We start from the raw sequence: 26,057 nt of genomic DNA on the forward strand, positions 1-26,057 counted from the left end.
TGTTGCTCCTGGTATGAATCATACCTCATTGATGTGCTTGTAAGTTTTGATGAGGTCAACAGAGAGTTTCCTCAGAGGGGCACTGGCAGGGTCTCTGAAACTAGGGGGGATCCTCCGCTGGAGTATGGTCATATCAGACAGCACCTGCAGAGAACAGCAACACTTCATACACGTGTCAAGTCTGAATGGGCACATGAGAATAAACAAACAACAAGGTGGAGTGTGGTTCCCACTATCTTACCACAGAAATGCAGGTTTATAGGTTTTTAACAGGCCTGGGACAATACATGCGGATATTGAAAACATAACTTGTATTGCATATATCAGTTCATCTTTGCACCACCAGAGTTTGTGTCATATTATGCTTAACACACACTTACATCCCCTCCGCAGTGAAGTCAGATACTACATTATACAGGAACACAAAGAAAATGGGTTACTTTCCAATTAAATCAAACATGAAAATCCCTCCTAAATCTCACCAACTTCTAGGCCAAAGCCAAAAACAAAAGATATGGTGCACATACTGGTGCATACAAGCTGTATGCTGTTAGATAGAAATTAATTTAGGTGTTAGTTAAATTAAGAGGTAACATTTGTGTAACTTGCACATTGTGCCTTTGTTCAGTCAGTATTTTCCATCATTTTTCCCTCCCATTTTTTTCATGTTGACTTGGTTCAGTGAGTCCATTGGAACAGGAAGGATGAACTACGTACTACTGACTATATACTATACTGTATAAGAAAGCAAGAGTCATGTTATGTCTGAGTTCGGCTGTTTAAAGCAACAAGGTGTATCAGAGCTTTACTGCATCTCTTCTAATTTTGAATTAGTGCCTGGCCTTGATGTGCTGCATGTGTTGGACTTTTTCACTAAAGGCCCAGACACACCTAGTCAATAGTCAGGTGTCGGTCAATGTTGCGCCGTCGGTAAGTGTTTGTCCCCCTTGTCTGTGCAGTGTGTCCCACACAGTTGCCCCTTGTTGGCCCCAGTGGTGTTTTTTCGGCCAATGCAGCATGTTCAATCAGTGACATCAGAGCCTGTCTGTGAATGAAATCACTCTGATTGGCAATTAAACTTGGGGCACGAGAAGAGAAATGGAAGTGAGGAAAGTAAACAAAGAGCTAAAGTCCAGAGGGAGTGAGACCAAAAGAAGCTTGTTCTATAAGGTCGGATATTTTTTCTTAATCCACTGAGCTCTATAGCAGAAACATTTCCTGATGGTTTGTGTTATTATTCACTGGCACATGGTAAATATGCTCTGTTCTTTCAACATTGGATTGGGTTGTTAATGTGCTAACTGGCAATTATCATCAAGACAGTCTTTGGGTTTCCCTTTTAGAATGAAGATTACAGACAACTGCCGTCTGCTGCTGTGGAGAGTTATTTCCTCTCACACAGGTCCAGAACATACATACTGGTTGGCTGTTAGCTGTAGTCTTTGCTGTGTGTTCATGTACAACTTTTTTTGGATGAGACACAGGCCACATAAGGCAACATAGCAGGGGGCTTTTGACACTGCTACTTCCCTGAAGTCGTTTTGGTGCGTCTGGACCTTAAAGAATGTGGAGGAGGATCTTTGGACAAACGCAAACAACTAACATGTCCAGCTGATTGTGCCATCAACTGCTGATAAACACCATCAGTAATATGTTTAGCTTAGCAGTGTTGGTCTGATCAGGTTGCCTGAAGCACCTCAGGATGTGAAGGAGCTCCTCTCTTACATGTGTATGAAAGTGAGGTTACCTGAACAGAAAAAAACCATGTGCAGCATGCAGCCATCATCTAATTCTCTTAGTCACTGTCCAAATCTTGTAATTGTGTGACCAGTGAAATGAGGACTGACAGGCAAACAGAGTGCTTTGCTCTCTTTCACCATCACCTCCAATACAGAGACTGCATCACTGCAGTCTATAAATATGCTGGCTCCTCTAGAGTTAAAGTCTCACCAAGTCAAAAGGACAAGCAGCAACCTCCTGGGCTGAAAAACGAAGCCAACATAATGTGCCAAAATGCAGTTCCTCTAATGTCCACTTGAGGCTGGCTCCAGAAACCAATCAGTCCCCATAGACCCCCATTTAAACAGGCCCAACCTTACAGCAGAGATAAACATGTTTACAGCCTGGTACAAAAAACTGTTTTGGTCTCTATAGCTAACTTCATCATTCATGACAACTGTACAGAGGGTGAATTTTTATGTAACCCCTCCATTTAACTTTCATAAGGGCTTAAAGTTACGCATAATTAAGGGTGGGCCGCTTGAGTGACAGGCTGTCTGCAAGGTGTTGCCACAGTCTATAAAAAGGATCCACCCCTCACTCCTCCCCAGCGCCAGCCTCTCATCCAAATATGGTCACTTCTTGCTCCAAAAAAACCAAAACAAACAAAACACAAACAAAAAAAATAACTTGAAGACAGCTCTCACTCCATATGTTCAGAGTGTGTGTCAACACAACCCTTGCCATCAGTGCTCTTGCAATACCTTCCACAGAATACCCGGGGGAGCACGGTTATTACTTTTTTCCAGATCCACAGATCACATGTTAACGGGATTAGCAAATTCCCATAACACTTGGATTATCTCTGAGAGGATAAAAAGTTGCTCTGTAGGTACTCTGCACCACAAAGACAACCGGCCATGTTCTTCATGGATCTGAGGTGCTATAGTTGGCTTCACCAGGTAGCAATTTGATTCCTTAACAGATGAGACACACCTCTGCCAAAGGCATTTCAGAACAAAACCACAGCTGCAACTCAGGACCAAAGAAACCTCTGCCTTGGACACGGATTCTAACACTTTCGCTGTTCCAACTGCACCTCCTGTCCAGGAGGCAGGACAGTCAGCTTCAGGTGCTCCTTAAAGTGCTCCTCATAACTCTTGTCATTGTGTTGGAGAAGGAATGTAAATCCCTGGTTGAGCAATCACTGCACAGTGCTGATTCTAAAGTATATTTTAATATAATAAAGCACATCTCCTAAAGAATATCCAATGCAATGTAACTGAGGTGGCCCCTGATGGCCAGTTCCTTACATATTTTACACAGGTGTCCACATTCCCTAAGTGCACTGACTTGTGAAGCATCACACTGATGGACCATTGCTACCCATGTCAACGTCAAGCTGAAAGGTTATTGGCTGTTGGTTGCTATGATTCTAAGGGAAAGACTAAAGGCTGTCAGGGGCTGTTTGTGCACTGAGATAGTTCACTGAACTTTCCTCCAAACAGTCATTTTCAATCAAAGCTCAGTAATCACAACGGGAGATGGCAGCTGTCAAGTTTAAGATTTCTCTGCATGTTCAAGTGGTGCACACGAGGCTCTGGTGAGAGATATTTACAATTTAAATAGTTAGAGGGGTCAGGCGCAAAAGGGTAAGAAATATCAGTGTTCATACCTACACGTGTGTGTATGTGTAAAGAGGCTTTCAGACAGCCAGCGCTTGCTGCATCCCTGTTCTTAATGTAAAAACAACAGCAGCCATGTTGCCAAGGTCAGTGGCAGATGTAAAGAGAGGGCGGGCAGTTGCACAGCTCTTTGACCCTTAGAATTTACTGGTATTTGGGTTTCCAGACTTATAAACCTATTGACTAGACTCCCTAACAGCATTTCTGCAGACCCTTCGCCATTTTCTAAATGGAGAGTACCTACTTCTGCCCTCCAACAGGCAATACAGAGTCCCTCCATTTAAACAGGACAGGCTGAACAATTTGATTATACATCAGGCTATCCTATTGCTAAACCAGAATCAGTGAGCTGCTAATTAAGATCTGAATCTGAGGATGTTATGTAATGTGTCCCATGGTCATGACTGTTTGGTGTGCTATTATGGGTATGTGCTATTTGTGCTATATGTCTAATTTGTATCTGAACTTCTTGAGCAGGGTTGTCTAAGGTTGCGAAATGGATTTCAGTGTAATCTGATAATAAAGGTATATAATATCAAACTGAATGGTATCATACTGACTGGCAAACAGAAGCCAGTCTGATTATCCAATCTGGGACAATAAACATTTATAATTTTAGTTAGAAAAACTTGCTATAGAGTGCCCCTGTAATGAGTCCTATAACTGGGAAATTGGTTAACATTTCTGCACTCCTGGTTCCCTTGTCTTGATGTTGGTGGGTTCTTTGAATGGGTTTTTGGTTAGATGCCTGAAATAACATCTGTGGTTAACACAAGCTTAAGAGACTTTCAAGTTTTGTTTTAAAAAGGCATCTATTATTGGCATCATTTACTATAGCAAACTTCTGTCTTCCAACGTCAAAGAGTTTGGATTGGCTCTAATGGATACATTTTCTGATTCTCTGTAAGATTTATATACAAAAAATGAATTTGGATGGAATATCTCAAATTTAAACAAGTCCACGGTGCCAATCAAGAAATGTGTCAACAAATTAACTAAAACAAACAAACAAAAAAAATTTAAAAAAATTGTTCAAGTTTGTATTGAAGTCTGACTTCTAGCTAGGTTTGACACACCAAGCCGAGGGTAAGCCATCCGTCAAGGTTGGGCCATTGGTGAGCATCTGTTGCCCTATTTAGTGTGGTGTGTATGTCCATTTGTGTGTGTGTGTGTGTGTGTGTGTGTGTGTGTGTGTGTGTTACCTGCTGCTGCTCGGCCATGGAGTGGATGGAGCTGAAGGAGGGGTGTGTATGTGTGTGCTGGCTGGTCATGGCTGGCTCAGCGAGGGAGAAGCCCTGGGCAGTGGAGGAGGAGGAGGAGGAGGAGGAGGAGGAGGAGGAGGTGGGCGGACATCCTGAGCTGCTTACACCTGGGGAGAGAGAGATGATTAGCGAGGGAAACCCCAACATTCTAATCCATTCCCTGCCTCCATCGCTGGTACAACATGGCTACTACTGCTCTGTTTTTGCACCACAATTGATCGGAAACAATGTCCATCACATGAGTCACTGATTATTACTTCCTGTACTGGTCATACATACTGTGCTGTCCACTACAAATATCCAACTGAAGAAACAGGACAGTGTGGAAGTCTTTCCTTTCCAAGCTCCAAAACACACCAAACATTTGAAACACATGCAACAGAGGATTTTCAGATCTGACCAACTGTGCTATTCGTATGAAAATATGAGACCTTCACAACTGTGGGAAAAGTTATTTCAGGCTAGAGCTCAACTGATTCTGGATGGCTAAGGCTGATACCTACATCCATATCTGTGAGTTGAAAATGTCATCATAGCCATTTTTAATATTAACACATAACATAAGCAGGTCTAATAACGATGCCTTACATGTGGTCATTACAGTGCGGAGATGTGATATGCACCATGTTTTACAGTGTAAAAATAAACATGGACACACTGTTTCCAAATGACCTCAAACACACCTTTGACATTTCTCTACTGACATCTGATATTTATCAGCCAACAATTACGCTACTGACACAACACTGATATATCTGCAATAATAACTTTAGTGGAATACTGTGGCCCCCAAATGATCATTAGTGTATAATTCCTCATCCTGTGTTATGTTGAATTTGTGAAGAAAACTTTGTTTTTCTCTCATGCCACCAGTAAACGAAGAACCCATGCTCAATACTTCCCAAACAGCCCGCATTTCCGATGCAGAACTGAACCGTCAGTGAACCTTATCGGTGCTCTCTTCAAAGTCAGATTCTGTTGACAAAAACAGTAATTTCACCTTGCTGAACATTGGATCTGCTGGTCTTACCCTGCCTCAAACAGTTAGGTTGTGTTATTGTGTGACTTTGTTAGAAAGGGGGAATGAGACAAGCAAAGGTAGACTACAAAAGAAAGAGTGGAGAGGAAACTGCAGCAGAACAACATCTGAGAGGTGTGGAAGGGAATGAAGAACATCACAGGCTATTCAAAGAATAGCAAGGTTATGGATTAGGGTTAGGTACCGAAACTCGGTACTTTTTGTAATTGGCACCGATTCACGTCGGTACTACCGAGTACCGATTCACTTAAAATGAATCGATGCTAAATTTCAGTACCTGAGGTGGAGGCGGAGCTCACACCTCAGATTCAGCAACAATGGCAACAAAAAAAAAAGTGCAGACAAAAGTTAACGTGCAGCACTGTTCCTAAATGTTCTCAATAAAATGTTGAAACTGAGAAGTTTAGACTTTAAAAAGTACCGAAATAAGGTACTGTTTGATACCGGTACCGAATTCCAGATACTGGTACCAGTACCGCATCGGTTCACTTATGAACGGTACTCAACCCTATTACGGATGGTGATGTGGACAAAGCCAACAACTTCAACCTCTTTTTTAACAGGTTTGATGGAGGGGGCAGTGTTCACCCTACCCCTGCATCAATCCCCCCTTCAACAGTGTCACCTGCTACTGCTGGTCCTGCTCCACTGACAATCTGGAGTAGCCCCTCACCCACTGCTGCAGCTACAGCTACACCATCTACCACCCACGGCCAACTACCACTGTCCTTAACAGCAGACGAGGTGAGGGCGGAGCTCAGGAGACTGCGTACAGGGAAAGCTGCAGGCCCAGATGGAGTGTGTCCAAGGCTCCTGAAAGACTGTGCAGCCCAGCTAGCAGAGCCCTTTCAGTGGATCTTCAACAGGAGTCTTCAAACAGGCAAAGTACCGGTGCAGTGAAAGACATCTTGTCTTGTACTGGTGCCCAAAGTGGGGTGCCAGGCCGAGTTAAATGACTACCGACCATCACAACATCACACATTATGAAGACCCTGGAGTGCCTGGTCCTCCATTTCCTGAAGTCAGAGGTAACTGATGCTGTGGACCCCTCCAGTTCGCCTATCAGGAGCACATGGGAGTGGAAGATGCGGTTCTTTACGTGCTGCTGTACTTGGAGGAGCCAGGATGTTGTGCCAGGATCCTTTTTCTTGACTTTTCAGGTGCTTTTAATACTATCCAGCCCCCCATACTGAGAGACCGCTTGGAGGGATGGGAGTAGATCACTTCCTAACCTCCTGAATAACAGACTACCTGACAGAGCAACCTCAGTATGTCAGGCTTGGAAGTTGTGTCTCTGGGATGGTCAGGAGCAGCACTGGTGCTCCACAGGGAACTGTTTTAGCACTGTTCCTGTTCACACTCTACACAGTAGACTTTAAGTACAACTTAGAGTCCTGCCACAGACAAAAATACTCTGATGATACAGCTATTGTGGCTTGTATCAGGAGCGAACAGGAACAGGAACAGGAGTACAGGGACCTCATGGATGCCTTCAGGGGCTGGTGAAGTAAGTGCTGTCTCCACCTGAACACAGCCAAAACCAAGGAAATTGTGATGGATTTCAGAAGAAAGAGGTCACACCATCAACCAGTCTCCATACAGGGGGAGGACACTGAGGTGATGCACACTTACAAATATCTGGGGGTCCTCCTGGATGATAAGTTGGATTGGTCTTCTAACACTGACGCTCTCTACAGGAAGGGGCAGAGCCGCCTGTTCTTCCTGTGGACACTGAGGTCCTTTGATGTGTGTGTGTGGAGATGTTGACCATGTTTTCATCACATGGTGGTGGCCAGTGAACTTTTCTACGCTGCAGTGTGTTGGGGAAGCAGCTTGACAGACAAAAACACCAAGCGTTTGGACAAGCTGGTTAAAAAAGCTGGCTCAATGCTTGGCAGGAGACTGGACCCACTAAGAACTGTGGTGGAGAGGGGCACATTGAACAAACTGAAAGCTATAATCGACAATAGCAGACACCCTCTCCACTGCCTCCTGGAGTGACAGAGGAGCAGCAGTCGGCTCACCTCACTGCATTGCAGAACAGAGCGTTTCAGAAGATCCTTCGTACCCACGGCAATAAGACTGTTTAATACGTCCTGAATCCCTTCACACACACACACACACACACACACACACACACACACTTACAAATCTTCACAAATGGACTGGACTGTGTAATGGACAATTTCATTTTAATTTAATCTCTATTTATGCACTTATTTTTTTTATTTTGTTTTTTGTCTTTTATGAGCTGCCGGACAGTTGAATTTCCCTTTGGGATAAATAAAGTTCTTTCTATTCTATTCTATTAGATGGAAGATTAAATACAGGGTTTCCCACACATTCATTTATTTGTGGCAGCCCACCATGATTAAAACATTTGCCGCCACAAATAGACTTTTTTATTTTTGGAGCTGGACAGTTCATTAGGAGTGCTGTTGGAATATACATACATTTGGTCATTTATAGCGCCACACTGTCAGAATGCAGAGCAAACTTGGGGCAGAGACGGAGCAGCAGAACATCAGGTGCATTAAAAGTGAAACTTAACTGTTCATTCTGCTGGGTCTAAAAGTTTGCATTAACTTGCAGCAGCTGCTCCTCTCTGATCTGATCAGCTCTGAATGGCTTGACAGATCAATTATCCACTCCGTGAGTCACAGCTGCTGCTGAGAAAAGAAAGAACTAATGGAATGCTCCGAGATAAAAAAAAGTTTTCTTTTCATCCTTTAAATGATAAAGTTACAAGTGACAAAGCAAAACTTTTGCTTTGCTTTGGCCTTGGAAAAAGATAGAGAGCTAGGGTCAATAATGTGCACTAAATGAGAGAATCAGTGATTCACACACAGCCCTCTACCAATTTCATCTATTGCCAGTTCAGCGCACTCAGTCCGCTAAGATATGGGCCAACACTGTGCTGAGCAAACTGTGCCAGACACACTCCAAAAGCTACAGCTGGTGATCAGCCAGTGTTGGACATAAGCAATGGCCCGATGGCCCGGGGCCAATCAAAAAGTATGTAGGGCAAGTTGACTGACCAGTCACCAGCCCGTTCAGGCCAGTGACGCTAGAAGTTTTTCTTTCTTTCTTTCTTTTTTTTTTTTTTTTTAAAACCGCGCCGCACGCCACAGGTCAGAGCTCGGTAAGCTAACTCGCTTACTCATTACCTCAGTGGGCTAATGTATATCAGGCTGTCAGGGGAACACCTTTTTTTCGAGCCTTCAGTGGATTTGTTGGGCTTTTTGGCCAAAGGTGCCCTCACCTTTGCCTGTGCAGTGAAACATCGGAGGAGGGGGAAACGTGCCGTTGCGCTTGTGCATCTCCACCAACACGGACACCGCACACCGCTGCCAGGTATATTTCTCTCCAGCGTGCGTTCGCTGACTAATAAACTGGATGAACTTCAGCTACTGATGGTGAAAAACACAGACTTTTCTACATCTGCAGTTTTGTGCTTCACGGAGACGTGGCTGTGTGGATTGCTACCGGACTCTGCGCAGCAACTGGCAGGCTTCCAACGCTTCAGAGCGGATCGTAACACTAAAGGTGGAGGTATCTGTTTTTATACTATCAGTGGCTGGTGTAATGACGTGACAGTGATCCAGCAGCACTGCTCTCCTGATCTGGAATCTTTTTTCATCAACTGCAAACCTTTTTACTCCCCCTGTGTGTTTGCTTCATTCATTCTGTTTGGTGTTTACATCCCACTGCAGGCCAACGTGCAGGAGGTACGCTCGCCAACCAGATAATGTGTGTGGAGCAGACTCCTTAGTTATTGTACTTGGCAACTTTAACAAAGATAATCTCACCCATGAACTCCCCAAATACAAACAGTTTATAAAATGTCTGACCAGAGAGAAGAATATCCTGGATCACCGTTACACAACTGTTAACAACGCCTATCACGTCGTCCCCCGCGCTGCACTGGGCCACTCTGACCACACCGCTGTCCACCTGATTCCCTCATACAGGCAGAAGTTAAAGCTCTGTAAACCTGTTGTGAGGTCATCTAAGAAGTGAAGCAGTGATGCTGTAGAGGATCTCCAGGCATGTTTGGACACTACTGACTTGGGTGTTTTCAGGACCAGTAGTAGTCTGGATGAGTACACAGAGGCTTTGACATCATACATCAGCTTCTGTGAGAACTGCTGTATACCATCACGCACTACATTGAGGTATAATGGAGTTAAATGAAATTAAGTTTTATAGACATTCTCTCTCTCTCTCTCTCTCTCTCTCTCTCTCTCTCTCTCTCTCTCTCTTTTTTTGACTTGGGCCAGTAAGAATGTACAAGGGGCCAGTGAAACTCTGAACTACTGGCCCTGGGGAAAAAAATATTATGTTGAACACTGAATCAGCACAACAATATGTTGTGGGATGTTCAGTTTTGCATCTGTCAGTCTCATCCTGTAAAGCCATCTACACACCCAACAAACAGATATGCCATCCAGCCAATCAGAGCAAGACTTTGTAATTACCAATCAGTGTGCAGGATCAGTTGCTCTTTGACCTTTCAATGTAAACAAATGCCGGCAGACCATGGATGTCAAATGCACACCAGGGAGTGCTTGTGATCATCATAGCTCAAGGGCAAGTGAGCAGATGTTAAGCTAACTGTTGGACTGATTCTTATTCAGGACAAATTACCTTTCAGCTGTCACCTCTTAAGTCTTATCAGCTAGGCCAGGGGTAGGCAACCTGTGGCTCCGGAGCCACATGTGGCTCTTTAGCCCCTGTCCAGTGGCTCCTTGAGCCTTTGAGAAAAGAAGTCTATAAAAATTCATTCTATGAATCCAAATGTTGCTGAACCTCAATAGCAGTGGCTGGTTAGCTATGGATGCCAAATCCCAAAAAGTAAATTGAATAAAATAGAGAATGTAGTAGTGCGTGGACAGATTTGTTTGCTCTCACTGCCAGCTCTGCAAAATTTAAGTACCAGATAATTATTAATAGTGCCCTGCACAGTGGCCACCTTGTGGTAAAACATATTAACAAATGCTTATTTAGACCATAAGTACACGCTAATTTAGACTTAATAGGCTATTAACCTTGATTATAAGGCTCAAACATGTTTTGCGGCTCCACACAGATTTTTTCAAATTATTTTTGGTCAAAAATGGCTCTTTTAATGGCAAAGGTTGCAGACCCCTGAGCTAGGCTATGCTAAGCAATAGGGTAGAGTCGGTATGAGAAAAAAACAAACCGGTCCGGTTTTTGTAAAAAAACCACATCAAGTCGGTAATACCGGATTTTCGCCACTTGGGGGCGCAATTGACTCATTTAAAATAAAAAATGACCCTAGGACAACAGAGTGACAGTAAGTTGTTTCTTTTATTCCTTACAAATACATTTTGCAGCGTACTCAATCAGTGCAAACAAGCGTTGCCTCCTTCATCTGGCTCAAAGCCAAAGTGTTGCTATAGTGGCACATTCTTTGATTTCGTCGAGACTAAATTGTCCGCCATTAGCGACTCCCCGTCACTATTGAACAAGCACCAGGCTAAGTAGAGGCGCATGCGCACTCGCACCTCCTAGCTCAGTCCCCGCCCCACCCCCCTCTCTCTCTCTCTCTCTCTCCTGCTTGCTGTGCGCTTGGTGAAGAGGTGCTCACAGACTTGGGCGTAATATAAGTGGAGCGGACTACGTGTAAAAATGTCTGTGAAACTTCCCCGTGATGTGAAAAATACATGCTGAACAGTCTTTTGTGTGACACTGGTGTGCGGAGCGAAGTCTGTGCGGTCGTGCTTTGTGCACACAGGGCTTGCGGACGTCCACTTTTACCGGGCAGACCTCCGTGGCGTCAGCTCCACATACGTTCTGCCCGAGTATGTGGTCCAGTCAGTCTCAAAAAATAAAACCCGGTCCAAGACGGAGTACCGGACTGAACTGGTATAACTGAGAACCGACCCAACCCTACTAAGCAACATCACATCGCCAGTGAGCTAGCTACCCAAAAAGGACATGGGGGTTAGAAAACAGCTGGGCTTATTGCATAATTAATGACAGCTTGATTTACAATGGAATGGGACTGGCCAAGCTGCTGACCATTGGCATTTGATGAACTCAAATGCCAATGCCAAACTAAACGAGTAACCAATGGAAAATGGTAAAAATAATCTTAAGTGTGGTGCCTCTCCTGCCAGGTGGGAAATATCAACAACTACATGAAATACCAGTACCTTTAAATGTACTTCACCATAAGCCAAAGAAAAAAATACACTGTACTGTGTAGTGATGCTCCATAGTGTGACACAAAGAAGCCTGCCCTTCACATATTCTGCGCCTGTGCATCTGAACCAGCACATGGCCTTCTTTTCAAAAACAAAAAAGAATCAAAGGCCAAACAAAGGTAAGGTGTTGAATATCACTCTGCTTCTTTCGCCCTTATACACACATTCTAAGGGTGCTCCAATTGATCAGCCACTGACTGTTATCACCCGATATTCCTTCTTAATATTTTGATCAGTGGTCTCTATAAATTCTGATCAGGAGATCCAATCTGATGACACAAAGCACGCGAGGTTCTCTACACACCACTAAAATACAGACAAAATACTGTGAACTTGTTGGCCAATACTAGTGTGTATGTGTGTGTGAGTGAGTGACGTGGCTTTCACACCACTGCACAGTAACTCACTGCCTCCAGTCTCTTTAATGAGGAGAAGTTGGCAGAGAGGAAGCAGTTTACGCACAGATTTCGCTCTGCCATGCAGAGTTCAGCATGTTACAGCTCTGGTGGTTCCTGCCTGCCCAGCTGACTGATAAGCAGGCATAATCGGAAGCAGAGCTGATTATGTTGGTGCCTGAATATCCAGAGTTACAGTGCCAGCAACTTAAAAGGACAACCAGAGGAAAAACTGGGCCTGAGATAATATTTCCACCAAACTTCAGATGACTGGTAAACTATCCAAACAAGTAGAAATCTTTGGTGATTTTAGTGATTTTCTGTTGTCTTGCTACAGTATGCAGCTACAAGCTAGCTTGCACTTTTGCCAGGGTTCAGTGAGGCACCTGCCTCTAGTGGCAGCTGTGCATTGTAGCAACAGCAGCCACTTTAAAACTTTAAATCTTTTTGGAGGGGAACACTCACTCAAGTAGGGCTGAAACGATTCCTCGAGTAACTTGAATAATTTGATTTCTAAAAACTTTGTTTAATCTAGTACAAACTATACAGCACACTGTGTTTCACATGGATGTTTATTTCTGTTACACCTTATGTTACTTCCGCTGTAGAGCTATAAAGTAATCATCAATAATCTGTCTGACGTTTTCTAATTAAGATTGAAATATCACTGCAATGACTGAGATAGTGCACATGAGGCTTTATAAACCCATAAGCTCCATAAATTTAACATCCAGGCATAAAGGGACCTTCAGAAAACTTACCAAGCAGCCAGCGGGTCAGTGAGCCGGCTAGCAGTGGTCCTGAACGAAGTCTCCCTAACTATGTCAACGATGACGCAGACCGACCTGCCATTATGTGACATTCTCACATTGTCCTGTATTTCTGTGCACACAATACTGCATAAACTAAGTTTTAAAATGTTGGGAATGTCATGAGAAATATTAAACAAAAAAAGTTTCACAAGACATAGCAGAGAAATATTAAATCATAATTTGTGGAGGAGAACAACCATTATGCACGGCTGTGGTTGAACAAATATTTTATTACTATAATTGAAACTTAAAACCATTTTGTTAATGGAAATATGTGTAAAAAGTCTCCCCTTTGAAAATAACAAAAAACGGGGAGATTCAATGTCCAGTTGAATTTTCATTTTTTCACTATCGCAGATAAGCAAATGTGTGTGGCATGATAACCGGTATACCTTAAAACTGACATATTGCTGCAAACCTATTTGTTAAGCTCTAAGCTGCTGTGGTTTAAGAGGTGTCTTCAAGAGAGAGAGAGAGAGTGAAATATGGTATACTTGTTGCCTGCTAATACACGGTTGTCAATTATTGATACTTTCTCATCTTTTAATTTTAATACACAATATACAATGTTGTTAAGAATACTTCATAAACAGAAGGCTTCAAATAGAGCCCGCTATCGATATCGGGCGATACTGCTTCCAGTGATCATTAATTAGCCTCAGAAATCCTGATGAAGAGGGTCCGGATGGGGACTTGAGCCTGCGACTGTCCAGTTCCCAACCCAAGTCCAAATTGGACTGAGCTGCTCCTGCCCCCTTAGCTGAGCTCATGTACTGTAAGAACAGTAAAACTACTCTCTATACCAAAGAGATTTAAAAATGAGGTCTATCAAATATAATCCAGGGCAAACATTTACAGTGAACATGTAAGAATACACTTGTAATTATACAATGACACAATTTATTTGTGGCAGCCTGCCGTAATATCAGAATTCAGTGCCGCATATTGTTTTCTGTTTTTGGAGCATTGGGTGCATTTGTAAATAGTCACTCCAAGCGTCAGCGCGCACTCTGGCACAAACTGGAGGGTTCAATAGGAGCGCTGTTGGAATATACACTGTTGCGTTATTCACAGCAGTCAAACATAACCGTTGGTAAAGTCATACATAAAAAGGGACACTATTTATTTGTTTCTCCAACCTACTTTAGATCAAACAAGCTGCATTCCCATGGAAACCGTGCACCCAGGACAGAATATTTGCTGACCCCCAACACCCTCCAACATCTTTTTCCAAATAAAATCACCCTGAGATTTGTAATTGAGCTTTGTGGCTTAAGGAGGTTCTCTTTGTGAAGTGAAAACCCTCTCAGCAGCACTGAACCTCTGCATGTTTTACTCCTGTTGTGTGAAAAGGTAGAGAAAGTTATCCAATCACTGTCACTGGGACTGTTGTGGTGCTCTGGGTCCTGGCCTGCTTACAGATATGACAGTGCTGAAGAGAGAGAGAATATCTGCCTAGTACTGAGAAATCTGCATCGTCTCTTTAAGAGACTGAGAGGCACTCACAGCACTTCCTCAATCTGGCATCCCCCTTCTTGCACTGCCATTGGTCAGGGCCCCCTCTTTCTCTGTCAGCTGATTCGCTGTTGGTATCTAAGGGCTGGCTGGCCAGCACACTATAAATAAACCCAGTGCTGTCTCAGCAACCAGCCTACAATACTCATTAGCTACTTCTCTCTCTCCTCTTCCGCCTCTCTCCTGCTAAGCAAGTAGCTTCCAATAGCAGGCCTTGCTCTCTGCAGAAGCAGTCTGACATACTCTCCCCTAGCAACCCAACCCACCCTACCAGCCGCTCTGTCCTCCCCCTTTCCTTCATCTTCCTTCCTGCTTCCTTAAACCTCTCTACCTCTGAATCAGATTCTCTCTTCTATTTATCCATCTGTCATCCACATGTCCGTCACTCCCATCTTCCATCAGACAACTGCTCAGTCTGTCTCAGTAAGAGACATCTTCTCTTTTTCTGCTGACTGTTTCATGTTGTGTTGATGCATAATGATGTAACAATATTTAGGGCAACAGAGAGGAGTCACTCCAGGCAGCACAGCAACACGCAGTACAGCCCACACTAATGCTTCCTGCACACAACAAGTTCCTAGATGATGAAAAACAACACTGAGCCAAACATGCTTTCACCAGAGTCCATCAGAGTAAAGCAACACTTTTGCAACACTGTACAGAGGAAGGCTCCCTTTACTAGCGTGTACACAAAAATCTATCAGTACCTTCTCAATCCAAACAAGTCCAAGTCCAGTAAAACAACAGTGCTAACTGAGAGCATTTTAGACCGAATCACTCTGATGTCACACTAACAACAACAATCACTTCTGGGTAGAGCATTGGCAGTTGATCACAATTGCAGTGATATGTAAATTTGGGACTTTGGGACTTTAACTGTAATGTTGAAAGATAGTTAAACATGGTGGTCCGACCTCTCTGACGTTTCTGCTGTGCTTATTTTATGTACTGTGTTGTTTTGCTATCGTCTTTGATAAACCAAATCTAATGACACAGAAGGTAAACAATGTACTGCTGTGGACAGGGCCACAGCAAAACATATTTTTTGGACACCTAAAAATTAGGGATGCACGATAATATCTGCACGCCATTGGTATAGGCCGATACCAGCTTTAAAATGAACTATGAGAACTGACCAACATGCTTTTGCTTATTTTGCACAATGAAGAAATATTACATACATTGAAAAGCATTCTATTTCATGTCTCCATCTGCTCCAAAATGGTAAGAATATGCTTCATTCGGCTGAACGAGTTGTTATATATCAGCATATCAGATATCCAATAGAAATCCAATATCGTGCATCCCTACGAAAAATAGTCCATATCAGTATTAGTGTACACTGAAGTGGTGAAAATATTCTAAATATAGTGTACATTTAAACTGATACTGTTTTTTATGATATGATTTTGATTTTAATGTATGCAACGTGAGAGTTTTCTGCCTGGAAGTTATTGTAAAAAAACACTGATATTCAATCTTTGTAGTTTGATATAAAAACAATACAGTGTATGCTGAGATGATTCAGAAATTTAATTTGAAGCACTTCTATGCTGCATTATTTGCTAAATCCTGATTACAACGCCATGAAAAATAAGGTATGAAAACTATATGGACCGGACCGCAGTACCTCACAACAGAGTTGTGACAGCTGACAGAGTTAGTACACGACAGCAACACAATGAATAAAGCCTTAAATCCACAACACATACCAAATGAGCAATAGAAGAAAATTGTTACTGCTGCTTAAGTTCACACCTACATCACAGACTAACACTATCAAAAACCACCTACACACTGTGTTGAATGGAGGAAACTTTTCTTGCGAGACTACTGGTGCTCACTGTTGTGATCCCAGGTCAATGCTCAGCATGACATCAAGCATTTACAATCAACTTGTAAATACAGTGCAGTCATTTCTATCTCATTTAGGGGGTTTACATGTACACAGGTATCATGATTATGAATTTTTGAGTATCCCAGTTATGTGTTGCACATGCATTAACATCACCCTTATAGCAGAAACCTAGATAAGACCTCATGCAGGTTCTGAAAAACCTGAATATGTTACCTGGAGTACCCTGAGACAGCTGCACAAAACTGAGCAGAAACCCAGATACTGTTGTAAACAGAGACAATCAGATTCCTCATGTAAACATCATATCCCAGATAAGATCAAAACCAGGATACTGGTGCCCATGTACACACACTCAGTGCGACAGGAAAGCTGTGTAATTAATTGTCTGGTGATCGCGATTACGATGTTGAGGTCAAACGATTTCAAAATTAATGAAATCGAGGGTAAATGATTTTTGGTCAAGGACGCCTGGAGATGTTATTTTGTCTTCTACGGAAGCCGCACATGCACAATACTGCCCCTCTCCTCCTCTTCTCTATTCACTCCACAAGCCAGTCAAGTAGGTGAACTACAAATAATGTGAGGGGCAGGTGGTTGCGGAAGATTTCAAAAATAGCGTGCGGAAAATGGCAGAGAGAGAGAGCGAGAGAGGTCGGTGTGTGTTTGTGTGTGTGTGTGTGTGTGTGTGTGTGTGTGTGTGTGTGTGTGTGCACGTGCACACGTGGGCCGAACTCTGCCGTTGGCGATACAGAGAGCAGAGGAGAATTGTAAACGCGTGACCATGTAGAGACAGAAATGACATGCGTCATGTAAACAATATTCCTATTAAGTCAAAACAAAGATCCAAGTGCATATGGATACACTGTAGGCATGGACTAAGATCAACATGCATCTGAGGGACAAACATTTCAACTTTACCCCAAATTTCCCACTTAAAGGTAATTTATACTCCCTTAACATACCAAAATAGATACATCCATTTCAAATGTTGTAAATGTCACTGCCCTCATACTTCCATGAGTCCTTCATGATGGCATAGATACAGCCAATAGATGGCACCAGGGGGCGGAGTCAAAAGTTTGACACAATGGGCTCTAGTTTCCTGGCGCAGTGCAGGTGGCGCAGGGTGGCGAGCAGAGCTAGTTTCGAGCAGCGCAACCCGAGGCGCGCTCAGTTTGGTAGTTTGGCAGACCAAGGTGCGCTGAGATGGGTGTGGCGGCGCAGCAGGGGGAGGTGTTGACAGATCCAGCTTGGCGCAGTGACAGTTTCGTGCCAAAAGGCTTCGCCGAAGGTGCGCTAAAAGCTCGCCAGCTGAAACCAGGTCTACTGTCAGCGCAGGGGGAGCGCAGCTGGTGTAAGCTGAAGTTTGGCTGACCGGCGGACAGTGTGCACACGTCACCAAAACCTCACAGGCAGGTTTCCAGAAAATCAGGCACATTAACGATGCAATAAATACCCACAAACCACTATTCAATGCAACTATCTACAATCAGCACATAAATGTATCTCTATATCGACTGTTCCGTCACATCTGATGTCAGATCAAAGGGGATTGGCACCGTTTGGCACGCGTAATGGAAACCAAACCTGATTTGATTAGCACAGCCTGCAAACTAATGAGTTCACATCCCTCTCAGCCAACCACAAACAGCCGCAGCATCAGATAGGGAGTATATATTCAGCATCTGTCATCTTAGAAAAGTCAAAAGAAAAGAAACAGAGTGAGACTGCGAGAGAGAAAGAGAGAGCATGCGCGCACAAGAGAAAAGCAACATTGATTCACAATTGTGGTGACCTCCTCCCAGGCTACCGTTGCATCATCAGCCCGTGGAGGTCTGCTCGCAGTTCCGTATATTCGGACACTGTGAGCTGTGAACATAAGTTTCCTCCTGGGAGGAGTTTGGCTGTCTGACGCTGCTGCTCTCTTCTGCAATGGTGAATTGAGTAAACTCTGATTACACCTTCGCGCGGCGCATTTAAGGGCGAGGAGAGGGGCTCATTTGATTGGTGTGATGTGTGTAAAACACTCCACGCCTTCTCTCCTCCCTCTTTCTGACTTGCGCCGGTAGGAGGGACGGAGGTGGTGCCAAACTTACAAAATCTGCCTGGCCACACCCAGTTGGTGAAGCGCAGGTGCACTGCACCCCCACCGCGCCCAGTCTGCGAAACTAGAGCCCAATAACAAATGAGGCGACAGTGGAGGAGATTGTGATATTGTACCTTTAAACAGAGGCAGTGTTGTAGACAGTGGTGGCCTGTGTGGCCATTACAAACATCCTGACATGTGGACAGAAAATTCTTTTCTCTAATTTCACTATATATAATTTTTATATTAATGGTCTATTCTGCCATCATTTATATTTCCTAAGGTCAAATCTCGCTTGAACTATGCTACACTGATCTCTGGTGGTACTGAATGATTTTGTCCATACCCAGTGATTTTCACAAAAAATGTGCAAAAATTAGGACGAAATTAATGTAGTGTACGGACACAAGGCTCAACTCGTCTCCGCATCTAACGTTGAGCATAAATGAGCCCTTGTACCAAAGCTGACACTTAATGAATGTGCACAGACAAGAGGAACATGGTGACAGTCAAAGAAACTTTAAGACCTAAAGTGTACTGTAAGATTTGACTTAGAGTCTTAACTGTCACATACACATAGTTAGCAAATAGCATCAGTACACTGGCTGTTTATGTTGAATATACACACACATGTCTGAGAAACTGCACATCAGTCTGTATACAAAAAGTCAAATATCAAAGGGAAGTAACAATAGGAACAGGACTGTTGGTCAGGATTGGAGAGGCTCTGTATTATCTCTGCCATAACTACAAACCGTTAAGTATAGAGGTTTTGAATGTTGATCTTGCTCCCACTCTCAGCCCACAGTCTGCCAGTGCTCTTAAATACATTTCTGAACCCCCAACAAAGTTGTCAAGGCAACAATCAACAAAGACAGTTCTCTTCCAAGACCAAAGTTAAAGGATAAAACCAGCACCCATTCCAGATTTGTAAGCCATGCTAGCATTGTCGCTCTCACTCCACCACTTAGGTTCAGACTAAAATATCTCATCAACTACTAGAGGGATTTTCATAAAGTTTGGTTTATATTTTGTGGATATTTTGGAGGCTGCAGTTTATGGAGCAGCTGAATTACATTGATTTATACTTTACCTAGTGATGTGTCTAATATTTAGTCTACCCTTATTGATTTAAATAAGTAGGGGTGGAGGAAAAAAATTGCTACAGCATGAAATCACATTATTTTTGTGTGGCAAGACCATATTGTTAAATGGAAGCCAAGTATTGTTTTTTTTAATTATATAAATGATAATTATTACAAATAAAAATGTAACTTTTGTTAGCTGAATAGAATAAGAAAATCAATTGCTTTTTAAGTTTACTAGATACACTTTGCTGCAATAAAAATGGGTGAAGTGAGATGAACAGACCAAAAACATAATCTTATTAGATAAAACAGATTTGACAAAGTCTTATTTTAGGGGAAATAATTTGTAGTTGAAAAAAGGTAATAAATGGACTGGACTTACATAGTGCCTTTCTAGTCTTCTGACCACTCAAAGCACTTTTTACACCACATGTCATATTCACCCATTCACACACATATTCAATTCAACTTTTATTTATAAAGTCCATATCACAATTTGCCTCAGAGGGCTTTACAGCATACGTCATCCCTCTGTCCTTTGGACCCTCACTACGGATAAGGAAACTTTGACTTTGACACGAGGGAACCAGGAGTGCTGAAATGCTAGCTCATTTCTGGGTTTTAGGATTCTTTCTAATGACTGTTGTATTAGACTGCATTAATTTTAAATATGTGTACCTAATAAACTAGCAACTAAGTGTGTATGTGTATCAAAGAAAGCATCTGAATACAAAATCTGATCCTCTGTGTGTGTAAATGAAAGAACTGTAGTTTATCAGAGCCAATCAATATAATAGCACCTGCACAGTGTAAAGTGTTGGGCACACCGAGACAGGCTATAGGCTGAGGCTACTCTACAAACCACTGTCGCATACTGAGCTACTGACTGACTGACCACAGCTGGCAACTGTTGGCCATGTCCACAGGCCTTGTTTCTGCCATGGCACAAACTGGCCTGTTGTAGTGTGCAGAAATACACAGAATAAGAGCATTCATAAACACAAACAAACACAAACACAAACACATACATAGTTGGATAAACGGGTAGCTGGCTGGATGGACCCAGGCTCACATCATATTTACACAGGAGGAGGAAAACTGTAAGCAGCACATCAGCAGAGCAGCTATTGTCAGTGCCCACACTCAGGACAGAGATGGAAGGAACATATCATTTTTAACGGAGCTACTACTTACTTTTATCTAACTACATTTTTAAGTAACTGTACTTGCGTAAAAATGTTTCAAGTAACAGTACTTTCACTTGAGTATAATATTCTCGTACTCTTTCTATCCCCGTGACATGCACAGTGTTGAGCTGTAGCGAGTCAAACACACACTCTGAGTCACTGTATTACACAGGTAAGACCAAAGAAAGAGTCGAAGCGTAATGCGCTTTGGATAATGTTCATGCACATATAGCAGAAGTAAAAGTTGAACCGTCACCCCACGTGTGTAGAGAGCTGTATTGATTAAAAATAGGAGCGCATCTGTTTTGTCAGATGCGCGTGAGTTGGACAACTGAAACATACCGCTGAAACATCTTCTGTGTAAATGCATCACAATCTGGATTGCACATGGACCACATGGGTTTGCCTGGTTCCAGACCTTTAAACCTGCTTACTCCACTGAGTTGACTAATTCGTCTGATATTATGACACCAAACAGTTGTTTCTCAGTCGAAATAAAAAATGACCAATAACTGCTGCAGGGGGAAGAACTATTTGCCAGTCAGCATCACTAGTGGGACTAATGCCATTGTCAAGCTGTTGTCAAGTGGTGTGGCGACCGCTATAAATATCGGCATGTCTTTTCAACACCCGACATCGTAGTTTCTTCGCTCCACTCCACTCTTAAAACCCCAGCAAAACAGGTATGTTACCATGGCTATTCATTAGTGTGGACTTAAAATGACATTACATTCAGGTGTATTGGTTGGTCTCTAGTTTTCCCCTTCTGGTGGACCTCCATGGGACCTCATCTCAATAAAAATATGTATGTTAGTTACAGCGAGAGACATATTTTTTTATCCTGTTTGAGTTGTGCCATGAATTTAAAAGATCAAAAGAACTGAGTGCACAGCCCTAATTTTAAATGCATTATTAAGTATTGTGGTGAAAGGAAGCCCTGGCTGGTGACGTCAGCAGCCGGGACTCCCTAATGACTCGATTTGATTCAGGTGTGACTGATTTTTGCTGCGAAGAGGAGAGAACAAAAGACACTGACATGTTGCGATTCGTGTTGGAGCACCCGTTACTGCGGCTCGGCACCGCTCGGCACTCTGTCAGGAGGGTGGGTGCCGTTCGCAGCAAGTTAGAACTGCCGGCGGTGAAGACAGGTAGCCAGGGGGGTTAGCTGTTCGTGCGTTAGGAGGGGAGGTCTGTTGCCTCCTGTAGGTAGATTAGGGCCGGGTTTAGAGAGTGCTGGAGCCGCTATCGCTCTGCGTGTTGCTTCCTGCTGTGACACTGACTGGCCGTGGCCGGATCCTGTTCATGCCGTCCAACGAAGCCGTTTCCCCGGGGAGTTGGATGGCGACCCAAGCTCAGACCCCGGGGGAGGGTGTCGCCGGGCGGCGAGTTAAGTATAACTGTTTATAACTGTTATTAGTTGTATGACTGTATTTTTAGATTGTGTATAGGTCAACCTATTTCATTGTTTTAATAGTGTGGAGAGGGAGGGCTATTGGGGAGGAACAACTCAGCTGGCGGGACACTCGTGGGGTTTCTCTTAAAGTAGGGATGTCCCGATCACGTTTTTTTGCCCCTGAGTCCGAGTCCGAGTCATTTGATTTTCCGATACTTTGGCAATGCAGTAAAATTTTTTACTGTAGATTAACTGTATCATCCCACTATTTTTCTGTTCTTTGTGCTCTACTAGGGATGTAACAATCTCACAATGTTACAATACTGTACCCCAATAACAAGCCCATGACATTTATTGCAGTATTGTAAGACATGTCATGATATCAAAACCTCACTGTATGATAATAGTACAGTAGCTCCACGGTATAATATTAATTCCATTATCCATTAGTCAACAACAAGAACATTTGGTCAAAAATAAAATAGCTTATAATGCCTTTCTCAATCACCAGCCTCTTTCCCTTTATCCCTCCCTCACCTGCCTGTCTGCCCCCACCTCACCTCGCTCCTTCTCCCTCCCTCATTCCCTCCCTCCCTCACCCAGCTCACCTCACTCCTTCTCCCTCTCTAACTTTAAATAAATACCTGGTTTGTATCTGCCACACAACAGTGTGAGAAGTTTAACGATGTCCGCGACATCTGCGCAGTCTGTCCATGTGTCTGTCTCACGTGCGTTACGTCTGACTCGCTCTCAGTAGAAGCTGCAGTGACTGTTGTTGCTGCTGGGGTCTGTAGCGCTCAAACATCAACAACAACAGCTGCTTGGAAGTCAGCAGTGAAACAATTCAGCACCACACGCACGGCGGCTCGGCTGGACGATCGCACACTCGCAAGCGGTCATTTCATATCGCACATGACGCACGCACGCAGTAAAAGTAATGGCCGCGTGACAGAGCCAGGGGTTAGCATCTGAGCGCTACATCTGACGCCTGTAATGCCTTGCTTTAGACAAATAGGGAAAACCCTGACACGTATCTGATATGTCATAGGCCTATATCCGATCCCTGATCGGGATGTAACTTCCGATTCCGATCGAGTCTGAAACCACGTGATCGGCCCCGATTTCCGATCACGTGATCGGATCGGGACACGCCTATCTTAAAGTGTGTATTTTTGCATTATAGTGCCTCCCGTTTACAGGGTGTATTTATGTATTGTAGTGCCTCCTGTTAGTTTAACCTGGTTGTCGAATGGTTTTACCATAAGCTAAAGTTTAATTAGCCCTGTGTGTAATGGGTTTTCAATCTGTGTGCCGTGTTGAGTTGCAGTGCCTCTTAAAGGGTGTAAAGTATGCCTTAATGGTCTGTGTGCAGGAGTCGCATAATTAATTGGACCCGTTGGTGTCCTGGGGTGACTGGTTGCCCCCTACTTACCTGAGCTCTCCTCGCTTTTTAGGAAATGTGTTTCCCTTTTGTGATGAAGTAATAAAGATTATTTTTTGTATATTACCTACCCGCAACTGTGGTTATTTGAAGGGCTGACATAGCAGTACTTTCTGCTACACATATGTGTGTGTGTGTGTGTGTGTGTGTGTGTGTGTGTGTATGTGTATGTATATATATATATATATATATATACATATATATATATATAAATATATAAAAATCCATTTTGAATTGCTATGTATTACACATATGACGTCTGCCATTTAGTTCGTATGAAACCACAACTACAGTACAGGCCAAAAGTTTAGACACACCTTCTCATTCAATGCGTTTTCTTTATTTTCATGACTATTTACATTGTAGATTCTCACTGAAGGCATCAAAACTATGAATGAACACGTGTGGAGTTATGTACTTAACAAAAAAAGGTGAAATAACTGAAAACATGTTTTATATTCTAGTTTCTTCAAAATAGCCACCCTTTGCTCTGATTACTGCTTTGCACACTCTTGGCATTCTCTCCATGAGCTTCAAGAGGTAGTCACCTGAAATGGTTTCCACTTCACAGGCGTGCCTTATCAGGGTTAATTAGTGGAATTTCTTGCTTTATCAATGGGGTTGGGACCATCAGTTGTGTTGTGCAGAAGTCAGGTTAATACACAGCCGACAGCCCTATTGGACAACTGTTAAAATTCATATTATGGCAAGAACCAATCAGCTAACTAAAGAAAAATGAGTGGCCATCATTACTTTAAGAAATGAAGGTCAGTCAGTCCGGAAAATTGCAAAAACTTTAAATGTGTCCCCAAGTGGAGTCGCAAAAACCATCAAGCGCTACAACAAAACTGGCACACATGAGGACCGACCCAGGAAAGGAAGACCAAGAGTCACCTCTGCTTCTGAGGATAAGTTCATCCGAGTCACCAGCCCCAGAAATCGCAAGTTAACAGCAGCTCAGATCAGAGAGCAGATGAATGCCACACAGAGTTCTAGCAGCAGACCCATCTCTAGAACAACTGTTAATAGGAGACTGCGCGAATCAGGCCTTCATGGTCAAATAGCTGCTAGGAAACCACTGCTAAGGAGAGGCAACAAGCAGAAGAGATTTGTTTGGGCCAAGAAACACAAGGAATGGACATTAGACCAGTGGAAATCTGTGCTTTGGTCTGATGAGTCCAAATCTGACATCTCTGGTTCCAACCGCCGTGTCTTTGTGAGACGCAGAAAAGGTGAACGGATGGATTCCACATGCCTGGTTCCCACTGTGAAGCATGGAGGAGGAGGTGTGATGGTGTGGGGGTGTTTTGCTGGTGACACTGTTGGGGATTTATTCAAAATTGAAGGCACACTGAACCAGCATGGCTACCACAGCATCCTGCAGTGACATGCCATCCCATCCGGTTTGCGTTTAGTTGGACGATCATTTCTTTTTCAACAGGACAATGACCCCAAACACACCTCCAGGCTGTGTAAGGGCTATTTGACCAAGAAGGAGAGTGATGGAGTACTGCGGCAGATGACCTGGCCTCCACAGTCACCGGACCTGAACCCAATCGAGATGGTTTGGGGTGAGCTGGACCGCAGAGTGAAGGCAAAGGGGCCAACAAGTGCTAAACACCTCTGGGAACTCCTTCAAGACTGTTGGAAAACCATTTCAGGTGACTACCTCTTGAAGCTCATGGAGAGAATGCCAAGAGTGTGCAAAGCAGTAATCAGAGCAAAGGGTGGCTATTTTGAAGAAACTAGAATATAAAACATGTTTTCAGTTATTTCACCTTTTTTTGTTAAGTACATAACTCCACATGTGTTCATTCATAGTTTTGATGCCTTCAGTGAGAATCTACAATGTAAATAGTCATGAAAATAAAGGAAACGCATTGAATGAGAAGGTGTGTCCAAACTTTTGGCCTGTACTGTACATCACTGATCTATCTATCTATCTATCTATCTATCTTTTATTTGTATACATACACACCGATGAGCAAAAAATTAGAAACCCTGTCGGGTGGTGAGTAACATTGTTAATCTTGTTACAATACAATGCTCCCCTGGGGAGCTTTGCTTTGCTACCTGAAGTGCTCCACCCATCCAAACACCTCTGCAGATCAAGTATTGCTCCTCATGTCATGATCCTGTTTTCAGTTATTTAAGTTACCCATTTCGTGTTCATGTTTTGTGTCTTGTCTTGTACTTCCTGTTTTATTTTGAAGATTCACCTGTCTCTCCTTGTCTCCGCAGGTTTTACTTCCTGTCTGGCGCTGTCACACCTGTTTCCTGATTGTTCCTCCCCAGCTGTGTCTCATCACCCCCTATCACCTCATGTATTTAATCCTCATGTCTTCTG

At 43.3% G+C, this 26,057-nt stretch overlaps 1 protein-coding gene across 3 annotated transcripts in view; it reads right to left on the minus strand.

Annotated features, from left to right (window-relative positions):
* Positions 1–26,057, minus strand: part of dyrk1b (dual-specificity tyrosine-(Y)-phosphorylation regulated kinase 1B) — a 173,084-nt gene that overhangs the window by 27,313 nt on the left and 119,714 nt on the right. For all 3 annotated transcript variants that reach the window (XM_049583142.1, XM_049583143.1, XM_049583141.1), the window contains 2 exons: positions 4,607–4,773; positions 25–144 (listed from right to left, as the gene is read on the minus strand). In XM_049583142.1, coding sequence (XP_049439099.1) covers positions 25–144; positions 4,607–4,675 — 189 coding nt within the window. In that variant the 5' untranslated portion in view covers positions 4,676–4,773. The remainder of the gene's footprint in view (positions 1–24; positions 145–4,606; positions 4,774–26,057) is intronic.

Source organism: Epinephelus fuscoguttatus, linkage group LG8 (assembly GCF_011397635.1).
Source record: "Epinephelus fuscoguttatus linkage group LG8, E.fuscoguttatus.final_Chr_v1".
NCBI lineage: Eukaryota > Metazoa > Chordata > Actinopteri > Perciformes > Serranidae > Epinephelus > Epinephelus fuscoguttatus.